The sequence below is a fragment of the Pleurodeles waltl genome, chromosome 5 (genome assembly GCF_031143425.1).
Source record: "Pleurodeles waltl isolate 20211129_DDA chromosome 5, aPleWal1.hap1.20221129, whole genome shotgun sequence".
Classification (NCBI taxonomy): domain Eukaryota; kingdom Metazoa; phylum Chordata; class Amphibia; order Caudata; family Salamandridae; genus Pleurodeles; species Pleurodeles waltl.
Genome location: NC_090444.1, coordinates 76,515,431 through 76,541,614, shown reverse-complemented (window position 1 = coordinate 76,541,614; position 26,184 = coordinate 76,515,431). Strand labels below are relative to the sequence as shown.

Here is a 26,184-nt window from a genome sequence, read left to right as displayed (position 1 = left end):
CAGTAAACACTTGTTAGATGTCATTGGCTTTCCTTACCCTGCAAGAGGTTGTTGGCCATTGGCTTCCTACTAACATCCTGTTGGTCATTCTGCGGCGCATTCTTCAGATATTGCTTTTCTAGTAGCCGGCGGACCTCTCGCAGCTGCTGCTCCATAACTGGAAGGAACAAGGAAAGACAACTGAGTCCAACAGGAACCCCATGTGAGATACACAAGCAGTGAGCACCTCTGTAGTGCATGTGACATACTCCAGTGAACACCCTCCCAATGAATGGGTTGTCCTTGAGAAACCAGTGAGACCACTGACGTAGCAGCCCCTACAAACTTGTGGGTACTGAGAGGCAGGTGGTGATACAAGCTTTTGCTGTGGTTCTGGGATTTAAAGGGCCAGTCTAACATTTAAAATGTTGCTGTCTAGTTTGTACACGTCAAATTAACATTGACAACTATTGGTGAGGTCCGTCTTGCATTAGCAAACACCCCTACAAAAAGCCTTCAAACTCATGAAGGATTCGGAAACTAAAAGTCAGAGAAGAAAAAATAATCCTTTAAGATGTTTGAAAGGACAAACAATGAGCTACAACATGAAGTGCCACATACTAGTGATTCAGATAGCTAGAAATGTGCTCAGTTAAATAGACAAATATAAAGAAATGTCAGGCAAAGTTTCAACCCCTCCCCTTACTTATAACAGTGAAACCTCCAGTGCAGATTAAAGACATTATACTGGTAGTGATGAAGCAGAAAATGAAGGTTTTGATTTATTTACGCTTAAATGTAGTGCTGCAATAATCATGTGTGACTTTAACCGAACTAATAAAGATTGTACGGGGACAAAATGTGCCCTCAGAGTGGTTTGCCAACATTTATAAGCATGCTTTATATAACGTGATGTATTAGAATTGCACTAATCCGACATAATTATAAACGTGTGCTACGATTTTGCTCGTTAGAAATGTTTTAGCTTAGCATTACTTTAGTGCAGGCTTTGGCCTAGTTGCCTGGTCTCACGGTTTAGATGCTCGTATTTTTCCAATGTGCTAATAAACGTGTATTTTTGCTTGAAGCTGTACTTTTCCACTGAGATCGTTCACATGCTTATCTTAAGGTTTCGTGCCAGCCTGGCATATTTCTCTCCTTACTCCAAGGTCAATCTGCAGGTGCGGACAATGGAAGCTCTGAAAGTGAGTTAATTGGTATAAAATGTTGCAACTTGCGTACCCATCTCCAAGGATAATGTACGCTTAAGTAAAAGCTTGAGAACTGTCGTTTTTGATTGGACAATTTGAAGCTAACCTATGAACCCTCCAATGGAAGACCCTACTGGATTTGAACCGTTGTCTATAAAAACCAGGTGCACGAGAAGAAAGTAGCCATTACCAGCTATTACCCGACATTGCGCCATTCCGTAGCTATTATGGACCACTTTGCTGCGACGCCATTTTGAAAGAGACTTTGATGCTTTCTCTAATCGAGAGAAAGAGACTTTAAATGATTCTTGCACTAGAGACTTTAACTTTGATCCCTTGCATGAAGTAATAGTCTTACCTTGCCGCCGTGAGGCAATTGCCCCGTCCACCCCTGCCCCTTTGCCCCGTCCCATGCCGATCGAAACGGTACCCATGCTGATCGAGAAACGGTACCTGTGAGACGAAGACTTCCTTGTATGCTGATCGTAATTGGTAAATATGAAAGGAAATTGTACAATTGCATTGTGTTTCTTTTAGGTAACCAACTGCTGATTTTTGATAAGAGCCCTAGCTAGGAGTTTTCTAAATTAATGTTGCTAAATTGTTTTTGCATGAAGTCCCACATGCCTATGCTAATTTGAGGTTAGATGAGGATTCCTTTTGTTGCACGATGCAATTTGAGACCTTGTTATGCTGACTAAATGTATGCAATTAGTTCATTACAGATTATCATATTAGTGATTTGCATTGCTATTATCGAATGCCTTGTTATTCAAATGCTACATAGATTGCACTTGTTTCGCCGCTATGGACAGCTATTAATGTTCATTTATGTTTATCATTTGGTGTTGAGACACATCTATATCGTGCTAGCTTTGTTAATATAGGGAAATAAATTCACTAACTTTGAATAAACTGGTGTGGTTATTCCTGACTGGAAAGGTCAGGATTCGCCGAAATGTATTCTGGATTAATTGTTAAGTGTTATGTTGATCAGGGTATTGCTTATGTTCGTTACTGATTATTGATTTGATTAAATTGACCGATATCGAGTACAGAGAGTCCCACTTAGCCAAAAGATTCATCGGCCTAAAGAGCGTCCGAACACAGGTAAATTATTAATACGGAACGCTCTATCAGTAGATGGTAGCAGAGGACGGTTTCGTCTTTTGGGACCCTGTACTCTTAAAGTACATGGTGTTGAATTAACGGTTACGCCCTTTGAGACCCCATTCGAGAAGTTGAATTAGATTTTTCTTGGATAAAACTGATTGGGAAAATGATGATGGGCTAGGTCCACCGCGACTTTCCCGGGATCTCGGAGCTTGCGAATGGAGAGAATGGAGGTGTGGAATCGGCGTTGGCGGTACTAGTGATGGTATGAGTGAAGTTAGGATTTTGCGCTTGCACAGCTTATTGCCGCAGAGTGTGTGAAAAGGTTGCGAGGATTTTTTTCCTTTTAGAGAATAGCGGAGGTGCGACTCCGAGTGTAGAAGTAGAGAAGTCGTCGAACTTCATAGAAAATAGCGGAGGTGCGACTCCGAGTGTGAGAGTAGGGAAGTCGTCGAACTTCATGTGCGTGTGGCGCTTTGTGCATAAAAAGGTCCACGTGGTTGTCGTTGTTGAGACGGGCCCTGCGAGGTCAAGAGACTCCGGAGTATGTTGTTCTATGTTGTGGTCTGGGCGGTTTAGTAGGTTGATCGGGCGTGGTCAACGAGTCGGTACGTGTGTTAAGGGAGTGAAAGAAACTTCGACTTCGGGCTTTGACAAGATTCTAAGTGCACTAGAATAGATCATTGACAAGTTGAGAGTAGGTCTGCGGGTCAGATTTGCTTGCGAACGTGGGGACCGAGAAAGATGGAATAACTGCCGAGGCTAGTGAAAAGTCCCTAAGGTCCTGAAGCGACTGTGTTACCCTTCCTGTAGTAAACCGGCAGATCTGTTTTATATTTTTGGTAGCTCGCGATACATGCAAGAAGTTGTTACGAGAGGAGCTGAGTGAAGGAGGACTAGCCGCGAGGCTTTGTCAGCCGCAGTGTGTGTGAGTGTGACGTCACTAGGAGCCGCGCTGGGATAGGTTGGTTGTAGAGAAGGGTCGCGCACGGATTGGACGCAGTCCGTGGGGCTCGATTGGAAGGGGAAAGGCAAGCGAAGAGTATTCCGGGAATTAAAGTCACCTATTGATTACAAACTTTGTGAAATAAAAGACGAGAAAATGAAATTCTTTAAAGCATTCAGGAGTGCGATGAAGGGGGAGTCTTACATTAAAGCGAGCGTAGGAGAGGAGACGCCGCCCGAAGGCACACCAGCTTACATTGTAATGGAGGAAAAAGGGGTAGCTCCGTGCCTTTGGCTAAAGCAATGGCACAAGTTGAAAGAGAAACATGGGAGCGTAGCATTCCCGATCCATGGGACGTTCAATATAAGGATTCTAGAGAATTTGAGATTCACGATGTACGACATGAAGGTGCCTCCAAGGCCAGCCCAGTTTGAGGCTCTAGCGATTTGGGAATTAATGGCTAGACAGCAACAGAAAAATAAGTTCGAAACAAGGATAAGGAAGGTAGAAAAGACACTAGCGGACGCTAGGTGGGATAATGCACAGAAGGTGTGGAGGTCAGATGTATTGCAGGGGATAAAATTGTTTCCCGCAATTACTAAGGAAGAAGAGGAGACAGGTAAGAAAGCTACCTGTAAGACAAACAGGAGGCGTTCCAAGGATAGAGAGGACGAGGAAAAGTTGAGAAGAGAAGAGGAGTTAGAGGATGAGGAGCTAATAATGCAATTGCTGAACGACCGTCCACCACCTTATGCAGAGAGTGGACAAGGTCCAAGTACCAGTTCTGCCCCTCCGGCACCGGTACAGAACAGTGAAACTCAGAGTTCAGGAGCATCATCGGGGTCTAAGGACCCAAGTTTGCTGTTCACCCCGCAGATACCGCAGGTTAGGAGAATATATCCAGATGTGCCCATGTTGAAACCAGTAGAAAATTATCAGCCGCAGATCCCAGGGTACTACAGCAGTGACAACAGTGCAGGAATGATTTTAGATCCAACCGTAAGAGGAGTACAGAATGGTCACAACCAGACATTGACACAAGCGGAATCAACTCAGTTTTTGATGCCTCAAAAGCAGATGCAGGGGGGAACAGCACATGCTCAGGTGACGGGGAGTCAGATGGGCATGCCGGCAATGATGACCCATGGTGTGGGAATGAACATGCCTCAGAACATGGGGAATGGACAAAACCCAGATGCGATATCGCTACCCATTACTGTAGGTCCACCGGTACCTCTGTACAGTCAGCCTAACTTAGGTATGGGCGGTCAGGGATCAATGCTGCAGAATGGGACCGAAAGGAGATGCATAGAAAACACTCCGGGGATAACTCCTATAGCGGCTCAGCCAAATGGATCTGGATCCTTGATGGAGTTTAGTCCCATATGTGCTCAGTCCACACTGGTGAGGTCGAGTCCCCCACTGATAATACCTCTGTCATCGAACACTGAAAAGTTGCCGCAACCATCAATGGCAGTCGATGTGAACGCCACACTGATGGGGTTGAATGCGCAACAGCTGACACAGTGGTTCAACAGTCTGAATTCCACACAAAGCTCAGCCAGTGGAAAGGGAGAAGACTATCTGAATAGGGTCAGGTTGAACATGGAAGCACAAGAATTGGTGGAAGGGACTATGGGTGTGAATAGGTTAGAGTCCTACTCGGAAGAAGAGCTGAGATACCTATGCCCAAGGATTACTAAAGAAGTGAATAAGGTACATAAAAGCTTGCAAGAAATAGCTGACAAAAACGGGGTGGATATAGACAAGACAAAACACTTGAGCAGGAGCTACAGATTGGATTTCGGGACCACAGATTTTGAACACATGAGGTCAGCAGGCATGAAGGCGCACCTTAGAGAATTGCTGCAGAGTGCACAAGTGTGGAGGTGTTTGGACAAGTGGGAAAGTAGGTGGGTAAAGAGAAAGGAAAAGAGGAGGGACAGTGCTACAGAGCACAATGAGAAAAGACCACAGAGTAGCGAAGCAGTAACCATGTTACCAATGAGGGAGACAGCAGGGGGAAAATTAATACATGTACCCTGGCACAGAAGTGACATTCAGTCTTTTACGGATGACTTTCCCAAACTGAGAGAGAAACCGATTGAATGGTATCAACAGACTGATAGGTTTGTGAAGCTTGCAAATGTCTCTGGGAAAACCTGAACACTCTCTTTGAGATTGTGGTTCCGGCAGATTTGTGGGAGGATTGCAAAAGAGCTGTAGGTTGGCCGACGAGTGAACCAGAGAGAGACAGGGAGACGGGTGCACCATCACCTATGGTGATGAGCCTGTACTATAAGGTGATTGAGCACCTGAAGACGAAGGTTGCCGCGAAAAATGTAGATTGGCAGAAGATCGATCGAACTGCCCAAGAGGCTAAAGAGTCGATTCATAGTTACTATGAGAGGTTGTTGAAGGCGTTTAAGAACTACAGCGGCACGGAAACAATAGAGGCGAAGGACATGCTTCATTTTGTGTTTAGATTTGTGGAAGGGCTGAGACCAGAGATAAGTCAGATGATAAAGTCGCATTTGATTTGTTGGCAGTCGAAACCTATTGATGAGGTGTTGAATTATGCGAAATACTGTAGCGACGAAATTGAAGTGAAACAGAAAAAGTTGAAAGAGAAGGTGATGATGATGCAACTTAAAGCAGCTCAGACAGGTCTGCAAGGTTTGCAAGGGTTCCAACAGCAGGTACCGCAACCGCAGCCGCAGCTGCAGGGAAACATGGCGTTTCAGCCACAGGCCAGAGGCAGAGGCAGAGGAGGTTTTGTGAATAATGGTCCGGATTTGAACACCGTTGTGAATGGTGTGCAGGCAATGAAGAAGGTGATGCCGTGTCACGTGTGCGGAATTGTCGGTCATTGGAAACGCGAGTGCCCGATGGTGGCGCAGGAACGTGCAGGTGCAGGTGTTGGTCAGCAAAACAATGATGTCAATGCATTTCAGACAATGAGGGGACCGAAAATGAGAGGTCCAAGCCCAAATTTTCAGACCGTAAATCAGTTGCAGGGATTACAACCTATGCAGCCGCAGCAGATGCAGATGCCTCGTATGCAGGTGACGCAAATGCAGCCAATGCAACAGCAGTTTCCCATGGTACCTAATCAGCAAATGCAAATACCTTTGGCACCAATGAGTCAGCAGCAAGTGATGGTTCCTCCACAGGTCTCGGGTCAGGTAATGAGTACAAATGGCACCGTACAACAGTTCCCACTACACAGTGAGAGTGGAATAAACAATGTATGGGAGAGTGAAAGTTCAGGAGAGGAAGGAGATTGTGTGCTTGCAGCATCCTTGGAAGTTGATCAAAAGGGTCCCTACGTGGAGGGAAGAGTAATGGGTCATCGTGTCTCATTCTTGGTTGACACAGGAGCCACACGTTCAACTGTTAAGAGCAGTGAAGTACCAAATTTGCCACTCTCAGGGAGGACAGTTCAAGTGGTGGGAGTAGCAAACAGGCACCTGACGAACCCAATAACAGATCCGGCACCAGTCAGCATCGGTAACTATCAAGGGTTACATCAGTTTGTGGTATGTGACTCAAGCCCGATAGCACTGTTAGGGAGAGACCTATTGTGCAAATTGGGATGTTCGATTATGTGTTCGAACGAGGGAATCAAAATTCAGACGAGCAGTGATGGGGAAGAAGAGGACAGTGTAGAGGGGGATGAGATGGAAACTGTCGATGAAGAGTATCTTCTGATTTGTCTTTTCCCGATGATAACTGACGAAGATATTCCAGCCGAATTACGGGAAACAGTCGGAAAGGAAGTGTGGGACATGAAAGGGAAAGAGGTGGGATTGATGAAAGGAGTGGAACCAGTGAAAGTGACTGTAAAGCCCAATGCAATCTTTCCCCAGACCCCACAATACCACATGGCACAAGACACCCTCATGAAAGTTGCCCAACTCATTGACGAATTTGTAAAGCAGGGAGTACTGAAAGAAGTGTTGAGTAGTCCATGTAATTCACCAATAATGGGACTAATAAAGCCAAGTGGAAAGGTCCGACTAGTGCAGGACTTGAGGAAAATAAATGACATTGTAGTCAAGTGTTGCCCTGTCGTACCAAATCCAGCTGTGATAATGTTTCAAGTCCCTTGCGATGCCGAGTGGTTCTCAGTCATTGACTTGTCACAGGCATTCTTTTCTGTACCTCTTCATGAGGACAGCCAATTCCTCTTTTGTTTCAAATTCTTAGACAGAGTGTACAGTTGGTGTCGAATCCCTCAAGGGTTTTCTGAGTCACCGTCAATATTCAATCAGATTCTAAAGAAAGACTTGGAAGCGTTAGAATTGCCATTCGAGTCAACCCTAGTACAGTACATTGATGACTTACTGATTGCATCAAAGACAGAAAGTGGCTGCACAGCAGACACCATTGCTCTGTTGAACCATTTGGGAAGGAATGGGCACAAGGTGTCTCCTTCCAAATTGCAGTTCTGTCAGAATAAAGTGAAATACTTGGGTCACCAGATAGAGAAAGGGTCAAGGAAAATAATGAAGGAAAGAATAACAAGTGTACTTCAAATGAGTCCACCAAAGACAAGGAGGGAGGTGAGGAAGTTTTTGGGAATGGTGGGCTATTGTCGCCAGTGGATTCCCAACTTCTCGACCCTAGCAAAGCCTTTACTGAAACTGACCCAGAAGGATGCTTTGGATCAAATTGAGCTGAAAGGAGATGAGATGGATGCTTTTATTGAATTGAAAGAATGCATGTGTAGGGCTCCAGCTTTAGGTATGCCTGATTACACAAAGCCTTTCACATTGTTTTGTCATGAACGTGATGCATGTTCTTTGTCCGTCTTGACTCAAGCCCATGGTGGCATAAACAGACCAGTAGCGTATTTTTCAGCTACTTTGGATCCGGTTGCAGCAGCACTCCCAGGGTGCTTGCGCGCCGTAGCAGCAGTTGGTATCAGCCTCACTCAGAGTGAAGGAATAGTGATGGGACACCCAGTAACAGTCATGGTCCCTCACTCAGTTGAGATACTTTTGACCCGCTCCCGAACTCAACACATGACTGGAGCAAGACTCACAAGGTATGAAACGATAATTCTGGGCTCACCGAATGTGCAGCTGAAAAGGTGCACCACGTTGAATCCAGCAACCTTGCTTCCTGGAGAGAATGCTGAAATTGAGAACGCTGAAGACGTCGAGCATGACTGCCTTCAGGTGACTGAATTTTGCACAAAACCTCGACCTGACATTAAGGATACTAAGCTTGATGAAAATGACCAGATTGTTTTCGTTGATGGTTCATGTCTAAGAGATGGGATGGGAATTTTGAAAGCAGGATATGCTGTATGTACTGTAACAGGTGTCTTGGAAGCGGGGTGGCTTCAAGGAGTCTATTCTGCACAAGTAGCAGAACTTGTAGCCCTTACAAGAGCATGTCAACTGTCTGCATTGATGAAAGTCACCATTTACACTGATAGTCAGTACGGGTTTGGGATTGTGCATGACTTTGGACAACTATGGTCACAGAGAGGTTTCCTGACTTCTTCAGGATCCCCAGTGAAAAACGGGGAGAGAATAAGGGAATTGTTACACGCCATTCAAATGCCAGCCGAAGTTGCAGTGGTAAAGTGTAGTGCTCATACAAAAGGACAGGACTATGTTTCTCTGGGAAATGCATATGCGGATCAAGTTGCAAGATTTTGTGCCTTGAACTGTATATTACTCAGGGATGAATGGAATTCGATAAGTGAACCAGAACTCGAACCAGCTGAAGCAACATGAAGTGCCACATACTAGTGATTCAGATAGCTAGAAATGTGCTCAGTTAAATAGACAAATATAAAGAAATGTCAGGCAAAGTTTCAACCCCTCCCCTTACTTATAACAGTGAAACCTCCAGTGCAGATTAAAGACATTATACTGGTAGTGATGAAGCAGAAAATGAAGGTTTTGATTTATTTACGCTTAAATGTAGTGCTGCAATAATCATGTGTGACTTTAACCGAACTAATAAAGATTGTACGGGGACAAAATGTGCCCTCAGAGTAGTTTGCCAACATTTATAAGCATGCTTTATATAACGTGATGTATTAGAATTGCACTAATCCGACATAATTATAAACGTGTGCTACGATTTTGCTCGTTAGAAATGTTTTAGCTTAGCATTACTTTAGTGCAGGCTTTGGCCTAGTTGCCTAGTCTCACGGTTTAGATGCTCGTATTTTTCCAATGTGCTAATAAACGTGTATTTTTGCTTGAAGCTGTACTTTTCCACTGAGATCGTTCACATGCTTATCTTAAGGTTTCGTGCCAGCCTGGCATATTTCTCTCCTTACTCCAAGGTCAATCTGCAGGTGCGGACAATGGAAGCTCTGAAAGTGAGTTAATTGGTATAAAATGTTGCAACTTGCGTACCCATCTCCAAGGATAATGTATGCTTAAGTAAAAGCTTGAGAACTGTCGTTTTTGATTGGACAATTTGAAGCTAACCTATGAACCCTCCAATGGAAGACCCTACTGGATTTGAACCGTTGTCTATAAAAACCAGGTGCACGAGAAGAAAGTAGCCATTACCAGCTATTACCCGACATTGCGCCATTCCGTAGCTATTATGGCCCACTTTGCTGCGACGCCATTTTGAAAGAGACTTTGATGCTTTCTCTAATTGAGAGAAAGAGACTTTAAATGATTCTTGCACTAGAGACTTTAACTTTGATCCCTTGCATGAAGTAATAGTCTTACCTTGCCGCCGTGAGGCAATTGCCCCGTCCACCCCTGCCCCTTTGCCCCGTCCCATGCCGATCGAAACGGTACCCATGCTGATCGAGAAACGGTACCTGTGAGACGAAGACTTCCTTGTATGCTGATCGTAATTGGTAAATATGAAAGGAAATTGTACAATTGCATTGTGTTTCTTTTAGGTAACCAACTGCTGATTTTTGATAAGAGCCCTAGCTAGGAGTTTTCTAAATTAATGTTGCTAAATTGTTTTTGCATGAAGTCCCACATGCCTATGCTAATTTGAGGTTAGATGAGGATTCCTTTTGTTGCACGATGCAATTTGAGACCTTGTTATGCTGACTAAATGTATGCAATTAGTTCATTACAGATTATCATATTAGTGATTTGCATTGCTATTATCGAATGCCTTGTTATTCAAATGCTACATAGATTGCACTTGTTTCGCCGCTATGGACAGCTATTAATGTTCATTTATGTTTATCATTTGGTGTTGAGACACATCTATATCGTGCTAGCTTTGTTAATATAGGGAAATAAATTCACTAACTTTGAATAAACTGGTGTGGTTATTCCTGACTGGAAAGGTCAGGATTCGCCGAAATGTATTCTGGATTAATTGTTAAGTGTTATGTTGATCAGGGTATTGCTTATGTTCGTTACTGATTATTGATTTGATTAAATTGACCGATATCGAGTACAGAGAGTCCCACTTAGCCAAAAGATTCATCGGCCTAAAGAGCGTCCGAACACAGGTAAATTATTAATACGGAACGCTCTATCAGTAGATGGTAGCAGAGGACGGTTTCGTCTTTTGGGACCCTGTACTCTTAAAGTACATGGTGTTGAATTAACGGTTACGCCCTTTGAGACCCCATTCGAGAAGTTGAATTAGATTTTTCTTGGATAAAACTGATTGGGAAAATGATGATGGGCTAGGTCCACCGCGACTTTCCCGGGATCTCGGAGCTTGCGAATGGAGAGAATGGAGGTGTGGAATCGGCGTTGGCGGTACTAGTGATGGTATGAGTGAAGTTAGGATTTTGCGCTTGCACAGCTTATTGCCGCAGAGTGTGTGAAAAGGTTGCGAGGATTTTTTTCCTTTTAGAGAATAGCGGAGGTGCGACTCCGAGTGTAGAAGTAGAGAAGTCGTCGAACTTCATAGAAAATAGCGGAGGTGCGACTCCGAGTGTGAGAGTAGGGAAGTCGTCGAACTTCATGTGCGTGTGGCGCTTTGTGCATAAAAAGGTCCACGTGGTTGTCGTTGTTGAGACGGGCCCTGCGAGGTCAAGAGACTCCGGAGTATGTTGTTCTATGTTGTGGTCTGGGCGGTTTAGTAGGTTGATCGGGCGTGGTCAACGAGTCGGTACGTGTGTTAAGGGAGTGAAAGAAACTTCGACTTCGGGCTTTGACAAGATTCTAAGTGCACTAGAATAGATCATTGACAAGTTGAGAGTAGGTCTGCGGGTCAGATTTGCTTGCGAACGTGGGGACCGAGAAAGATGGAATAACTGCTGAGGCTAATGAAAAGTCCCTAAGGTCCTGAAGCGACTGTGTTACCCTTCCTGTAGTAAACCGGCAGATCTGTTTTATATTTTTGGTAGCTCGCGATACATGCAAGAAGTTGTTACGAGAGGAGCTGAGTGAAGGAGGACTAGCCGCGAGGCTTTGTCAGCCGCAGTGTGTGTGAGTGTGACGTCACTAGGAGCCGCGCTGGGATAGGTTGGTTGTAGAGAAGGGTCGCGCACGGATTGGACGCAGTCCGTGGGGCTCGATTGGAAGGGGAAAGGTAAGCGAAGAGTATTCCGGGAATTAAAGTCACCTATTGATTACAAACTTTGTGAAATAAAAGACGAGAAAATGAAATTCTTTAAAGCATTCAGGAGTGCGATGAAGGGGGAGTCTTACATTAAAGCGAGCGTAGGAGAGGAGACGCCGCCCGAAGGCACACCAGCTTACATTGTAATGGAGGAAAAAGGGGTAGCTCCGTGCCTTTGGCTAAAGCAATGGCACAAGTTGACAGAGAAACATGGGAGCGTAGCATTCCCGATCCATGGGACGTTCAATATAAGGATTCTAGAGAATTTGAGATTCACGATGTACGACATGAAGGTGCCTCCAAGGCCAGCCCAGTTTGAGGCTCTAGCGATTTGGGAATTAATGGCTAGACAGCAACAGAAAAATAAGTTCGAAACAAGGATAAGGAAGGTAGAAAAGACACTAGCGGACGCTAGGTGGGATAATGCACAGAAGGTGTGGAGGTCAGATGTATTGCAGGGGATAAAATTGTTTCCCGCAATTACTAAGGAAGAAGAGGAGACAGGTAAGAAAGCTACCTGTAAGACAAACAGGAGGCGTTCCAAGGATAGAGAGGACGAGGAAAAGTTGAGAAGAGAAGAGGAGTTAGAGGATGAGGAGCTAATAATGCAATTGCTGAACGACCGTCCACCACCTTATGCAGAGAGTGGACAAGGTCCAAGTACCAGTTCTGCCCCTCCGGCACCGGTACAGAACAGTGAAACTCAGAGTTCAGGAGCATCATCGGGGTCTAAGGACCCAAGTTTGCTGTTCACCCCGCAGATACCGCAGGTTAGGAGAATATATCCAGATGTGCCCATGTTGAAACCAGTAGAAAATTATCAGCCGCAGATCCCAGGGTACTACAGCAGTGACAACAGTGCAGGAATGATTTTAGATCCAACCGTAAGAGGAGTACAGAATGGTCACAACCAGACATTGACACAAGCGGAATCAACTCAGTTTTTGATGCCTCAAAAGCAGATGCAGGGGGGAACAGCACATGCTCAGGTGACGGGGAGTCAGATGGGCATGCCGGCAATGATGACCCATGGTGTGGGAATGAACATGCCTCAGAACATGGGGAATGGACAAAACCCAGATGCGATATCGCTACCCATTACTGTAGGTCCACCGGTACCTCTGTACAGTCAGCCTAACTTAGGTATGGGCGGTCAGGGATCAATGCTGCAGAATGGGACCGAAAGGAGATGCATAGAAAACACTCCGGGGATAACTCCTATAGCGGCTCAGCCAAATGGATCTGGATCCTTGATGGAGTTTAGTCCCATATGTGCTCAGTCCACACTGGTGAGGTCGAGTCCCCCACTGATAATACCTCTGTCATCGAACACTGAAAAGTTGCCGCAACCATCAATGGCAGTCGATGTGAACGCCACACTGATGGGGTTGAATGCGCAACAGCTGACACAGTGGTTCAACAGTCTGAATTCCACACAAAGCTCAGCCAGTGGAAAGGGAGAAGACTATCTGAATAGGGTCAGGTTGAACATGGAAGCACAAGAATTGGTGGAAGGGACTATGGGTGTGAATAGGTTAGAGTCCTACTCGGAAGAAGAGCTGAGATACCTATGCCCAAGGATTACTAAAGAAGTGAATAAGGTACATAAAAGCTTGCAAGAAATAGCTGACAAAAACGGGGTGGATATAGACAAGACAAAACACTTGAGCAGGAGCTACAGATTGGATTTCGGGACCACAGATTTTGAACACATGAGGTCAGCAGGCATGAAGGCGCACCTTAGAGAATTGCTGCAGAGTGCACAAGTGTGGAGGTGTTTGGACAAGTGGGAAAGTAGGTGGGTAAAGAGAAAGGAAAAGAGGAGGGACAGTGCTACAGAGCACAATGAGAAAAGACCACAGAGTAGGGAAGCAGTAACCATGTTACCAATGAGGGAGACAGCAGGGGGAAAATTAATACATGTACCCTGGCACAGAAGTGACATTCAGTCTTTTACGGATGACTTTCCCAAACTGAGAGAGAAACCGATTGAATGGTATCAACAGACTGATAGGTTTGTGAAGCTTGCAAAATGTCTCTGGGAAGACCTGAACACTCTCTTTGAGATTGTGGTTCCGGCAGATTTGTGGGAGGATTGCAAAAGAGCTGAAGGTTGGCCGACGAGTGAACCAGAGAGAGACAGGGAGACGGGTGCACCATCACCTATGGTGATGAGCCTGTACTATAAGGTGATTGAGCACCTGAAGACGAAGGTTGCCGCGAAAAATGTAGATTGGCAGAAGATCGATCGAACTGCCCAAGAGGCTAAAGAGTCGATTCATAGTTACTATGAGAGGTTGTTGAAGGCGTTTAAGAACTACAGCGGCACGGAAACAATAGAGGCGAAGGACATGCTTCATTTTGTGTTTAGATTTGTGGAAGGGCTGAGACCAGAGATAAGTCAGATGATAAAGTCGCATTTGATTTGTTGGCAGTCGAAACCTATTGATGAGGTGTTGAATTATGCGAAATACTGTAGCGACGAAATTGAAGTGAAACAGAAAAAGTTGAAAGAGAAGGTGATGATGATGCAACTTAAAGCAGCTCAGACAGGTCTGCAAGGTTTGCAAGGGTTCCAACAGCAGGTACCGCAACCGCAGCCGCAGCTGCAGGGAAACATGGCGTTTCAGCCACAGGCCAGAGGCAGAGGCAGAGGAGGTTTTGTGAATAATGGTCCGGATTTGAACACCGTTGTGAATGGTGTGCAGGCAATGAAGAAGGTGATGCCGTGTCACGTGTGCGGAATTGTCGGTCATTGGAAACGCGAGTGCCCGATGGTGGCGCAGGAACGTGCAGGTGCAGGTGTTGGTCAGCAAAACAATGATGTCAATGCATTTCAGACAATGAGGGGACCGAAAATGAGAGGTCCAAGCCCAAATTTTCAGACCGTAAATCAGTTGCAGGGATTACAACCTATGCAGCCGCAGCAGATGCAGATGCCTCGTATGCAGGTGACGCAAATGCAGCCAATGCAACAGCAGTTTCCCATGGTACCTAATCAGCAAATGCAAATACCTTTGGCACCAATGAGTCAGCAGCAAGTGATGGTTCCTCCACAGGTCTCGGGTCAGGTAATGAGTACAAATGGCACCGTACAACAGTTCCCACTACACAGTGAGAGTGGAATAAACAATGTATGGGAGAGTGAAAGTTCAGGAGAGGAAGGAGATTGTGTGCTTGCAGCATCCTTGGAAGTTGATCAAAAGGGTCCCTACGTGGAGGGAAGAGTAATGGGTCATCGTGTCTCATTCTTGGTTGACACAGGAGCCACACGTTCAACTGTTAAGAGCAGTGAAGTACCAAATTTGCCACTCTCAGGGAGGACAGTTCAAGTGGTGGGAGTAGCAAACAGGCACCTGACGAACCCAATAACAGATCCGGCACCAGTCAGCATCGGTAACTATCAAGGGTTACATCAGTTTGTGGTATGTGACTCAAGCCCGATAGCACTGTTAGGGAGAGACCTATTGTGCAAATTGGGATGTTCGATTATGTGTTCGAACGAGGGAATCAAAATTCAGACGAGCAGTGATGGGGAAGAAGAGGACAGTGTAGAGGGGGATGAGATGGAAACTGTCGATGAAGAGTATCCTCTGATTTGTCTTTTCCCGATGATAACTGACGAAGATATTCCAGCCGAATTACGGGAAACAGTCGGAAAGGAAGTGTGGGACATGAAAGGGAAAGAGGTGGGATTGATGAAAGGAGTGGAACCAGTGAAAGTGACTGTAAAGCCCAATGCAATCTTTCCCCAGACCCCACAATACCACATGGCACAAGACACCCTCATGAAAGTTGCCCAACTCATTGACGAATTTGTAAAGCAGGGAGTACTGAAAGAAGTGTTGAGTAGTCCATGTAATTCACCAATAATGGGACTAATAAAGCCAAGTGGAAAGGTCCGACTAGTGCAGGACTTGAGGAAAATAAATGACATTGTAGTCAAGTGTTGCCCTGTCGTACCAAATCCAGCTGTGATAATGTTTCAAGTCCCTTGCGATGCCGAGTGGTTCTCAGTCATTGACTTGTCACAGGCATTCTTTTCTGTACCTCTTCATGAGGACAGCCAATTCCTCTTTTGTTTCAAATTCTTAGACAGAGTGTACAGTTGGTGTCGAATCCCTCAAGGGTTTTCTGAGTCACCGTCAATATTCAATCAGATTCTAAAGAAAGACTTGGAAGCGTTAGAATTGCCATTCGAGTCAACCCTAGTACAGTACATTGATGACTTACTGATTGCATCAAAGACAGAAAGTGGCTGCACAGCAGACACCATTGCTCTGTTGAACCATTTGGGAAGGAATGGGCACAAGGTGTCTCCTTCCAAATTGCAGTTCTGTCAGAAGAAAGTGAAATACTTGGGTCACCAGATAGAGAAAGGGTCAAGGAAAATAATGAAGGAAAGAATAACAAGTGTACTTCAAATGAGTCCACCAAAGACAAGGAGGGAGGTGAGGAAGTTTTTGGGAATGGTGGGCTATTGTCGCCAGTGGATTCCCAACTTCTCGACCCTAGCAAAGCCTTTACTGAAACTGACCCAGAAGGATGCTTTGGATCAAATTGAGCTGAAAGGAGCTGAGATGGATGCTTTTATTGAATTGAAAGAATGCATGTGTAGGGCTCCAGCTTTAGGTATGCCTGATTACACAAAGCCTTTCACATTGTTTTGTCATGAACGTGATGCATGTTCTTTGTCCGTCTTGACTCAAGCCCATGGTGGCATAAACAGACCAGTAGCGTATTTTTCAGCTACTTTGGATCCGGTTGCAGCAGCACTCCCAGGGTGCTTGCGCGCCGTAGCAGCAGTTGGTATCAGCCTCACTCAGAGTGAAGGAATAGTGATGGGACACCCAGTAACAGTCATGGTCCCTCACTCAGTTGAGATACTTTTGACCCGCTCCCGAACTCAACACATGACTGGAGCAAGACTCACAAGGTATGAAACGATAATTCTGGGCTCACCGAATGTGCAGCTGAAAAGGTGCACCACGTTGAATCCAGCAACCTTGCTTCCTGGAGAGAATGCTGAAATTGAGAACACTGAAGACGTCGAGCATGACTGCCTTCAGGTGACTGAATTTTGCACAAAACCTCGACCTGACATTAAGGATACTAAGCTTGATGAAAATGACCAGATTGTTTTCGTTGATGGTTCATGTCTAAGAGATGGGATGGGAATTTTGAAAGCAGGATATGCTGTATGTACTGTAACAGGTGTCTTGGAAGCGGGGTGGCTTCAAGGAGTCTATTCTGGACAAGTAGCAGAACTTGTAGCCCTTACAAGAGCATGTCAACTGTCTGCATTGATGAAAGTCACCATTTACACTGATAGTCAGTACGGGTTTGGGATTGTGCATGACTTTGGACAACTATGGTCACAGAGAGGTTTCCTGACTTCTTCAGGATCCCCAGTGAAAAACGGGGAGAGAATAAGGGAATTGTTACACGCCATTCAAATGCCAGCCGAAGTTGCAGTGGTAAAGTGTAGTGCTCATACAAAAGGACAGGACTATGTTTCTCTGGGAAATGCATATGCGGATCAAGTTGCAAGATTTTGTGCCTTGAACTGTATATTACTCAGGGATGAATGGAATTCGATAAGTGAACCAGAACTCGAACCAGCTGAAGCATTTGCCTTGAAGGTCGTAGATACAATAGATGAATTAAAAGCCTTACAGAATAACGTCAGGAAGGATGAAAAAGACTCCTGGATTAAATCACAATGTATAAAGAGACCAGACGAGTTATGGGTTTCAAATGAGGGAAAATTTGTTTTGCCAAATAGTCTCTTATCACAGCTTGCGCGGTTCTATCATGGGCAGGCTCACCTAGGGAGAGATGCCATGATAAGATTGTTCAAAACCGATTGGTTTAACCCCAGATTTCGCCAAGCTGCAGAAGCAGTTTGCCATCGATGTGTCACTTGCCAGCAGATGAACCCAGGGAAGGGAACGGTTGTGAACGCGAGCCACATTGGCAGAGCCAGTGGCCCGTTTAGTCGAATGCAGATGGACTTCATTGAGATGCCTGTGCATGGAGGTTTGAAGTATGTGTTGGTGATTGTGTGCATTTTTAGTCACTGGATTGAGGCATACCCCACACGTAGAAATGACAGCCTTACAGTTGCAAAGCTATTGTTGAGGGAGTTAATACCACGTTTCGGATTCCCGATCTCTTTAGAATCAGATAGGGGAAGTCACTTCAATAACGAGGTGATAAAGTTACTTTGCGAAGCGCTGAACATTGAGCAAAAACTGCATTGTAGCTATCGCCCTGAAGCCTCAGGATTGGTGGAGCAGAAGAATGGTACACTGAAATCAAGAATGACGAAAATATGTGCATCGACAAATTTGAAATGGCCTGACGCATTGCCCTTGGTGCTAATGTCAATGAGAAACACCCCTGATAGAAAGACTGGATTGTCTCCGCACGAAATTCTCATGGGCAGGGCTGTGAGACTTCCTGCAGTTCCCGCAAACGCGCTTTTGAATATTACAGATGATATGGTGTTAGACTACTGCAAGGGTCTGGCTGACGTGGTTCGCTCTTTCTCTCACCAGGTGGAAGCAACCACCTTGCCACCGATCCAAGGTCCAGGACACGCACTGAAAGCAGGTGACTGGGTCGTGGTAAAGAAGCACGTGAGGAAGTCGTGTCTGGAACCCCGTTTGAAAGGCCCTTTCCAAGTGATCCTGATCACAACTACCGCTGTGAAGTGTGCGGGGGTTCCCAACTGGATTCACGCCAGTCACACAAAGAAAGTGTTGTGTCCCACAGATGAGGAAGTTGAAGCGCTGAAACTGCCAGTGCCTGATAAAGCAGTGTTGAGTGCTGAGACAGAGCAAAACCGAACTGAAAGCGAACAGGCAGGAACGGAAGAGAGAGAGATATTCTCTGAGGACGAAGAGACCAACTCACTTGGGGAAGACCAAGGAGAAAGTTCAGACAACGACGAAGCAGCTGAAGGTGACAAAGAGCCTGAAGCAGCTGAGGGTAGCAAAGAGCCTGAAGCAGCTGAAGGTGACAAGGAACCTGAAGCAGCTGAAAGTGATAAGGAGCCTGAAGAAAGTAATAGTGACGAAGGGCTCGAAAAAGGTGAAAAAGCAGGAGAGCCTGATCAGAGGAGGGCTTTCCCAGAAGCAGACGAGACAGAAAAAGAAAAAGAGAACGTGATCGATACCCCAGAAGGAGGGGATAAGGCAGAACAGAACGAAAAGGTTCAAGCTTCCTCAGAAAAGATCGCAGGTCCATCAAATGGACATGGTGCAAAGAGGAGACTAAGTATGTCACCAACAAAACAAAGGACTGAAGAAAGTTTGAACGACGGAGAAAGGCCAAAAGTGAAAGAGAAAAGAAAAGAAGTAACTGTTGTGGTACCATCCCCGAGTGAAGAAAAAGACTTGACAAAGGTGGAAAGTACCAGCGAAGCAGAATTGAAAAGAGAAGCAAAATTGAAAAGGAAAAGGATACCGAACAGAAGATATTCCGGTCCTGAATGGGCATATGTAGTTCATGACGATTGGACTGACGAGTTTGTATCTCTAAGCCTCGAGAACGAAGAAGAAGAGATACCAATAGAAAAGAAAAGTTTTATGGACTCTGTCGATTGAAAGGGTAGTAAATGATATTGCTTGCTACAATCCAACGTGATACAAACAACCAGCTGAGACATTGCTAAACCGGATGAGACTTTTGCTGAACTGATAAAAGACTGAGTTATTGCCGAATTGAGACAAATGCTGCTAACCAATAAGTGACTGGCCTCTTGAAGAAAACTGTGTGAACATTGCGCTCGGTCAGCTTTGTAACTGAATCGCTAAATAGTTTCTTTATAGGTGCTTCTAGCTCTCTGATTCTATACAGATCATGACGCAAAACAGTAGAAAGAAATATTGTAAATACGTGTGTATAGGCTTGATAATTGCATGTGTACTAATAATAATGGCAATTTTACTTGGAATGCATGGTAAGGGTGAGAATGAGAGAATTGATGCTTCTACTTTTGCTCCTTTTACTGTCACTGAACTAACCGCATTGAAAAGACTAGAATTAGATGAGAGGCTCTTGCATGATAAGAAAGAACTTTCGTATAATGTTTTCTATCGCTTGCTAACAGAATATGTTGAGACTATGGATGCGAAAGATTGTTATGTGTGTACACAGATACCGACATCAGTAAAGGAAGGGGTGACTTATCACCACATGCCTCTTACATACGGGATTACATGTAGTATAGTAATGTCTAGATTTTATGGTCAAACTAACATACAGTATTTTTACTCAAATTATGATGTTACCTTTGCATATGTTCCTATAATAGCGCAGCTAAGCCAGATTGCTAAAGATTGGGATGCTAAAATAATGAGGGAATTTTTCGAGCCAATGCAACCTTTTGAAACGGCTCACGCTCATAGGGAAAATCTTACCTGCTCGCTCTCTGCAGTAGAAATAAGCTTTTTAGATCGCACAGATGATAGAAGGGCACAAATGAATGCAAAATTAGAAAAAGAGCTACATAAGAGAACTTCAGTAGATAATTATGATTTTGCCGCAATAAAGACACAAGGGAGAATTGCTTTAGATGCTTGGCATGTAGGGAAATTTTGTATATATCGAGGTGAATCTTATTATGATAACATTTTTGTAGGAGCGAGTGAGTGTAAACATACGTTTATCTTTAAGGCCAAATGGACATTCATGATGAACGGACTTGACCCTGTCATACCAGGTGTATATTACATTTGTGGGTGTAATGCCTATTATCGTCTTCCAAAGGGATGGTGGGGGAGATGTTATTTGGGTATAGTGTTCCAAAAGTTTATCAACTGGATGACCTATCGATGATTCAAAAGACATCTGGATCCCATCGTATCCAGAAAAGAGAGACCGCAGCTGCTGTGGTAGGAGATATATTTGGAGCCATGATTCCTTCATTAGGGGTTGTGTTGAATTCCATCAAAATAAGAAAGTTGTCTACTATAGTGGATAACATGTTGACAAAGTTTTCAGGTGCTATAATCCTGATAGATGCTGAACTTGCAGCGGAAAGAGCTATGACTCTTCAAAATAGGCTTGCTTTAGACATTCTTTTAGCAAAGGATGGCGGCGTTTGCAAAATGCTTGGTGCACGACACTGTTGTACATATATTCCCGACAATAGTGTGAAAATTAAAACTATGCTTGCTAATCTAACAAAAGAGAGTGCGGACTTGAAGGAATTGAAAGAACCAGGAGTGTGGGAGAAGGTTGGAAAAGGACTTGCTTCAGTGGGAAATTGGATTGGTGGAATTTGGAATGGGATATTGCTAAAAATAATAGAGGGACTTATGATAGTTATAATTTGCGTATTTGGAATTTGGGGAATAAAAAGGGGAATAATAATGATTATGGAAAGAATTAAAAGAAGGAAGGAAGAGAAAATAATGAAAAGAATGGCAGAAGAATACAAAGCGAAAACTAGGGGAATTAAAAGAAAAAGAGAACTGACAGAATTTTTATGGAATAAAATTTGTGGGCATAATTTGGTGTGATGACAAGTAGTCATCAGAGGAGGGATTGATGAAGCAGAAAATGAAGGTTTTGATTTATTTACGCTTAAACGTAGTGCTGCAATAATCATGTGTGACTTTAACCGAACTAATAAAGATTGTACGGGGACAAAATGTGCCCTCAGAGTAGTTTGCCAACATTTATAAGCGTGCTTTATATAACGTGATGTATTAGAATTGCACTAATCCGACATAATTATAAACGTGTGCTACGATTTTGCTCGTTAGAAATGTTTTAGCTTAGCATTACTTTAGTGCAGGCTTTGGCCTAGTTGCCTGGTCTCACGGTTTAGATGCTCGTATTTTTCCAATGTGCTAATAAACGTGTATTTTTGCTTGAAGCTGTACTTTTCCACTGAGATCGTTCACATGCTTATCTTAAGGTTTCGTGCCAGCCTGGCATATTTCTCTCCTTACTCCAAGGTCAATCTGCAGGTGCGGACAATGGAAGCTCTGAAAGTGAGTTAATTGGTATAAAATGTTGCAACTTGCGTACCCATCTCCAAGGATAATGTATGCTTAAGTAAAAGCTTGAGAACTGTCGTTTTTGATTGGACAATTTGAAGCTAACCTATGAACCCTCCAATGGAAGACCCTACTGGATTTGAACCGTTGTCTATAAAAACCAGGTGCACGAGAAGAAAGTAGCCATTACCAGCTATTACCCGACATTGCGCCATTCCGTAGCTATTATGGCCCACTTTGCTGCGACACCATTTTGAAAGAGACTTTGATGCTTTCTCTAATCGAGAGAAAGAGACTTTAAATGATTCTTGCACTAGAGACTTTAACTTTGATCCCTTGCATGAAGTAATAGTCTTACCTTGCCGCCGTGAGGCAATTGCCCCGTCCACCCCTGCCCCTTTGCCCCGTCCCATGCCGATCGAAACGGTACCCATGCTGATCGAGAAACGGTACCTGTGAGACGAAGACTTCCTTGTATGCTGATCGTAATTGGTAAATATGAAAGGAAATTGTACAATTGCATTGTGTTTCTTTTAGGTAACCAACTGCTGATTTTTGATAAGAGCCCTAGCTAGGAGTTTTCTAAATTAATGTTGCTAAATTGTTTTTGCATGAAGTCCCACATGCCTATGCTAATTTGAGGTTAGATGAGGATTCCTTTTGTTGCACGATGCAATTTGAGACCTTGTTATGCTGACTAAATGTATGCAATTAGTTCATTACAGATTATCATATTAGTGATTTGCATTGCTATTATCGAATGCCTTGTTATTCAAATGCTACATAGATTGCACTTGTTTCGCCGCTATGGACAGCTATTAATGTTCATTTATGTTTATCATTTGGTGTTGAGACACATCTATATCGTGCTAGCTTTGTTAATATAGGGAAATAAATTCACTAACTTTGAATAAACTGGTGTGGTTATTCCTGACTGGAAAGGTCAGGATTCGCCGAAATGTATTCTGGATTAATTGTTAAGTGTTATGTTGATCAGGGTATTGCTTATGTTCGTTACTGATTATTGATTTGATTAAATTGACCGATATCGAGTACAGAGAGTCCCACTTAGCCAAAAGATTAATCGGCCTAAAGAGCGTCCGAACACAGGTAAATTATTAATACGGAACGCTCTATCAGTAGCATACAACCAAACAATTTTTTTAGGTCTTGTCTATGTTGTTGAGTTGAGAAACATCTACTGTGAACTGATAGTGGGCTTACACCCCATCCATTGATTACCATTGGTTGAATTTATTGTCACTCTTCTTGTTTAATGACTTCCTTCCTCTTCTTGTGTTTGCTTTTTCACTTTTTGCAGTTTTATACAGCGTGAACTGGGCTCAAGGACATTGGAGTGCTTTACACAATTGCTTGTTTAAATTACCTGTTTTTTTTGTAGGCGCATAAAGATTACACGATTTTCCCAAAATCACGGAATGTTGAGCGCGTCCTGAAGTTGAACCAGGTTCCTTAGTTCAAGGTCAGCAACTTGACTATTAGACTTTCCCTGGGGCTTACCCTGTTTACCTTCATTTTAATGTATCCTTTCACTGCCCACTTTTAGGGACTACTTTTTCATTTTTAGTCAAATGAGATAAGAGCCTGGGGGCAAGTTGTAAAGTAGAAAAAGAAAGAGAGGGCGGACTTATCTTGGAGGTGATCGGCTTAAAGGTGCCTCCTCAGTGAAAACAGTGTCCAATGCACCACATTCCTCTCAGCCGAGCCTCCTGGAGGAGAACGCTGTGCCATGGAGGGCCAGCCACCAAAGCGCTGCCAGCAAAGCAGCACGGAAAGACTTTATAGGCTCATGTGTGCCACAGTGGCACTCGCCCAAGCCCGGACGTTTGTTATGTTGCTTTATGTCACGACTTATGTTATGATGCATCAAAAATGGCAGACAGTGAGGAAGCACACATGAAAGGGTAGGGTGACCAGAATTTGAGAAGGAATAACTGGGACAGGCCAGACATAAAAATAGGACTAAAGCCTTTAGTCTTACATCTGTATCTGATAGACACACATACACACACACAAAGGCACACGCACACAAGGGGGGGACTGAGGGTTGAGGCACAGCCATAGCTAATGTTATGTAAAGCTTTACATAGCAGTAGCTATGACAGGACGACCACCCCGAGCCCTCCTACCCTCCTGCCCAGTCTGTCTCCCCCTGCTGGTAACATGAAGCCATTCTCGTCCTGGTTGTCGGAAACAAACAGGTTAATTCAGTAAATTATTTCAGACTTTAGAGACACACGCTGTATCAAGAGCATAGGTTTCAGTTCTGCTTTGCAGGATGACTTGAACTTTGTCCCAAAACCTGGAAATGTATTTAAACTTTTTAAAAAGCATTGGGACAGTCCTCTGAAAACCGGGACTGTCTGGGGAAACCCAGGATGTGTGGTCACCTTACACAGGGGACAATAGCCTCAAGCCGCCTCTGGCTTGGAGGACTGGACATAGCTGTCAAGTGCCACCCTGCGATGTGCCACACCTGAGTCCTGGGATGTCTGAGTGGCATTCCAAGAGAAGAGAGGCCCATCCCACCCTTACTGTCCTAGGGACATAGTGAAGGCCAGAGAATACTGACCACTACTGGTGTGCCGCCAGGCGTCCAGCCAGCCACAATGAAGGTAAACAAACTCCAGATCCCGCACACGTGCCTGGCATGGACAATGCAGAGACAATGTTGTCTTAAGTAATTTTGTGGGCCAGGGCAAGACATATTCTGGCCCCCCCATGTTTAGAACATCTTTGAATTTTATTACCGACGTTTTTGCTGATTGTGGCTTGCAGGTTGCCAAACATACTTTCGAAAATGGTTTCCTTCAACTATATTTGAAATATGTCTTTTCGAGGACCCCACAAATCTTTACAATGTCTCTAGGCAAAGAGAGACAGTGGTAGAGACTGGTGAGAGAGAGAAGAAGAAGACAGGTTTAGATATCAAAATAGACAGAGCTGAGACACACAGCAAGAAAGAAAGTTTACTTTCCCAGGGAGCTCTTTGGAAGGTGGGGACCCTGGGCAGTTCTCTACTTTTTCCAGGACTTAAAATATCTCTGTGCTGAGACACGGGACATGTGTGAGTCCAGCCACAATCACCCACTCACTCCAAGACCTGAGGCCCGAGGCTTCACATACTGGAGCCCTGTAGTGCAAATCAGCAGCGTTGGTGGTTGTACTAGGCAAATGCCGGCTTGTCCGTGTGTAGTTCATTTAGCAGACATCTGAATCGAGATGTGCCTTGCAAACAATTGCACACTATGGATCTTCAATGCACAAAGTAGCAAATGTATCCAGCACAGATATGTAGGTGTTAGAATACCCTGAACACAAACACCTCTTGGTAGGAACCAGAGTTCTTCTCTCCTCATCTACTCATTTCCAAGAGGGTCCCATGGCCAAGAAATCTCAGCAAAGGTCAATTTCATCAGATGACTAATGGTTCTTCTTTAGCACCAGGACACCTACGGCTAATCACACACACTTGCAAACAGTCCCAAAAAATAGTACCACATGCAGGAACTACAGGATTTTGTAGTATCATAATTCCATGGGATGTATCACTGCATCAGCTCAGAATAAGGGCAGTAAAAAACTTGAATAGTATGCAGGAGGATCCAGCAAGAATAATCAGTGATCCAATGCAGCATATGTCATGCCCCTCTGGTTGATGTCGACAATAAAGAGAAATACACATAGAAAGATACGAAGTGGGTTGCGCTGGAAACTGTGGATAAAACATGGAACTATAAAGAAACCGGTTGGATACATAAGTTGCACACCCCATGAGTGAAAAACACCCAACAGAAAGGACACAGTGACAATCATGAAGTCCATCCACTCTGGGGCCCCTACAGATTGCCCCCCCACCACATATATAAACTTGGAGCAGCTTCAATCAGCACCACTCTCACCCACATCATCAACACCTTCATCACATCCGCCATGTTTCCTGAAGAATGGAGATATGCAGCAGTCAACGCCCTCCTCAAGAAACCATAAGTCAACCCGAACCTGCTGAGTAACTTCCATTCGATCCCCCTGCTCCTCTACCCAGCCTAAGTGATTGAAGAGGCCATCAACAAGTAACCCATGACCCATTTCGAGCTACACCACCTGATGGATAACAGAAAAAAACACAGCACCAAAACAGCCCTCATTGCAGCCACTGACAACATCAGGACCATCCTGTGCTGATGAGATAGCAGACCTCTTGCTCAAACTCTCTGCAGCATTTGATACAGTCTCCCACAACATACCCATCAGAACACTCCATGAGATCAACCACAAGGACATGCACTCATATGGATCTGCTTCTTCATAACGAGTAGAACCCAAAACGTCAGACTGCCGTAAGACTGCCACCCTTCACATCAGAGTTCAACAA

The 26,184-nt window shown here is 44.4% G+C and overlaps 1 protein-coding gene across 1 annotated transcript in view; it reads right to left on the bottom strand.

Annotated features, from left to right (window-relative positions):
* The window catches only part of LOC138295370 (cGMP-dependent protein kinase 2-like), a 256,512-nt gene that overhangs the window by 127,066 nt on the left and 103,262 nt on the right, over window positions 1-26,184 (bottom strand). The window contains exon 2 of the mRNA XM_069233613.1: window positions 38-157. Coding sequence (XP_069089714.1) covers window positions 38-155 — 118 coding nt within the window. The 5' untranslated portion in view covers window positions 156-157. The remainder of the gene's footprint in view (window positions 1-37; window positions 158-26,184) is intronic.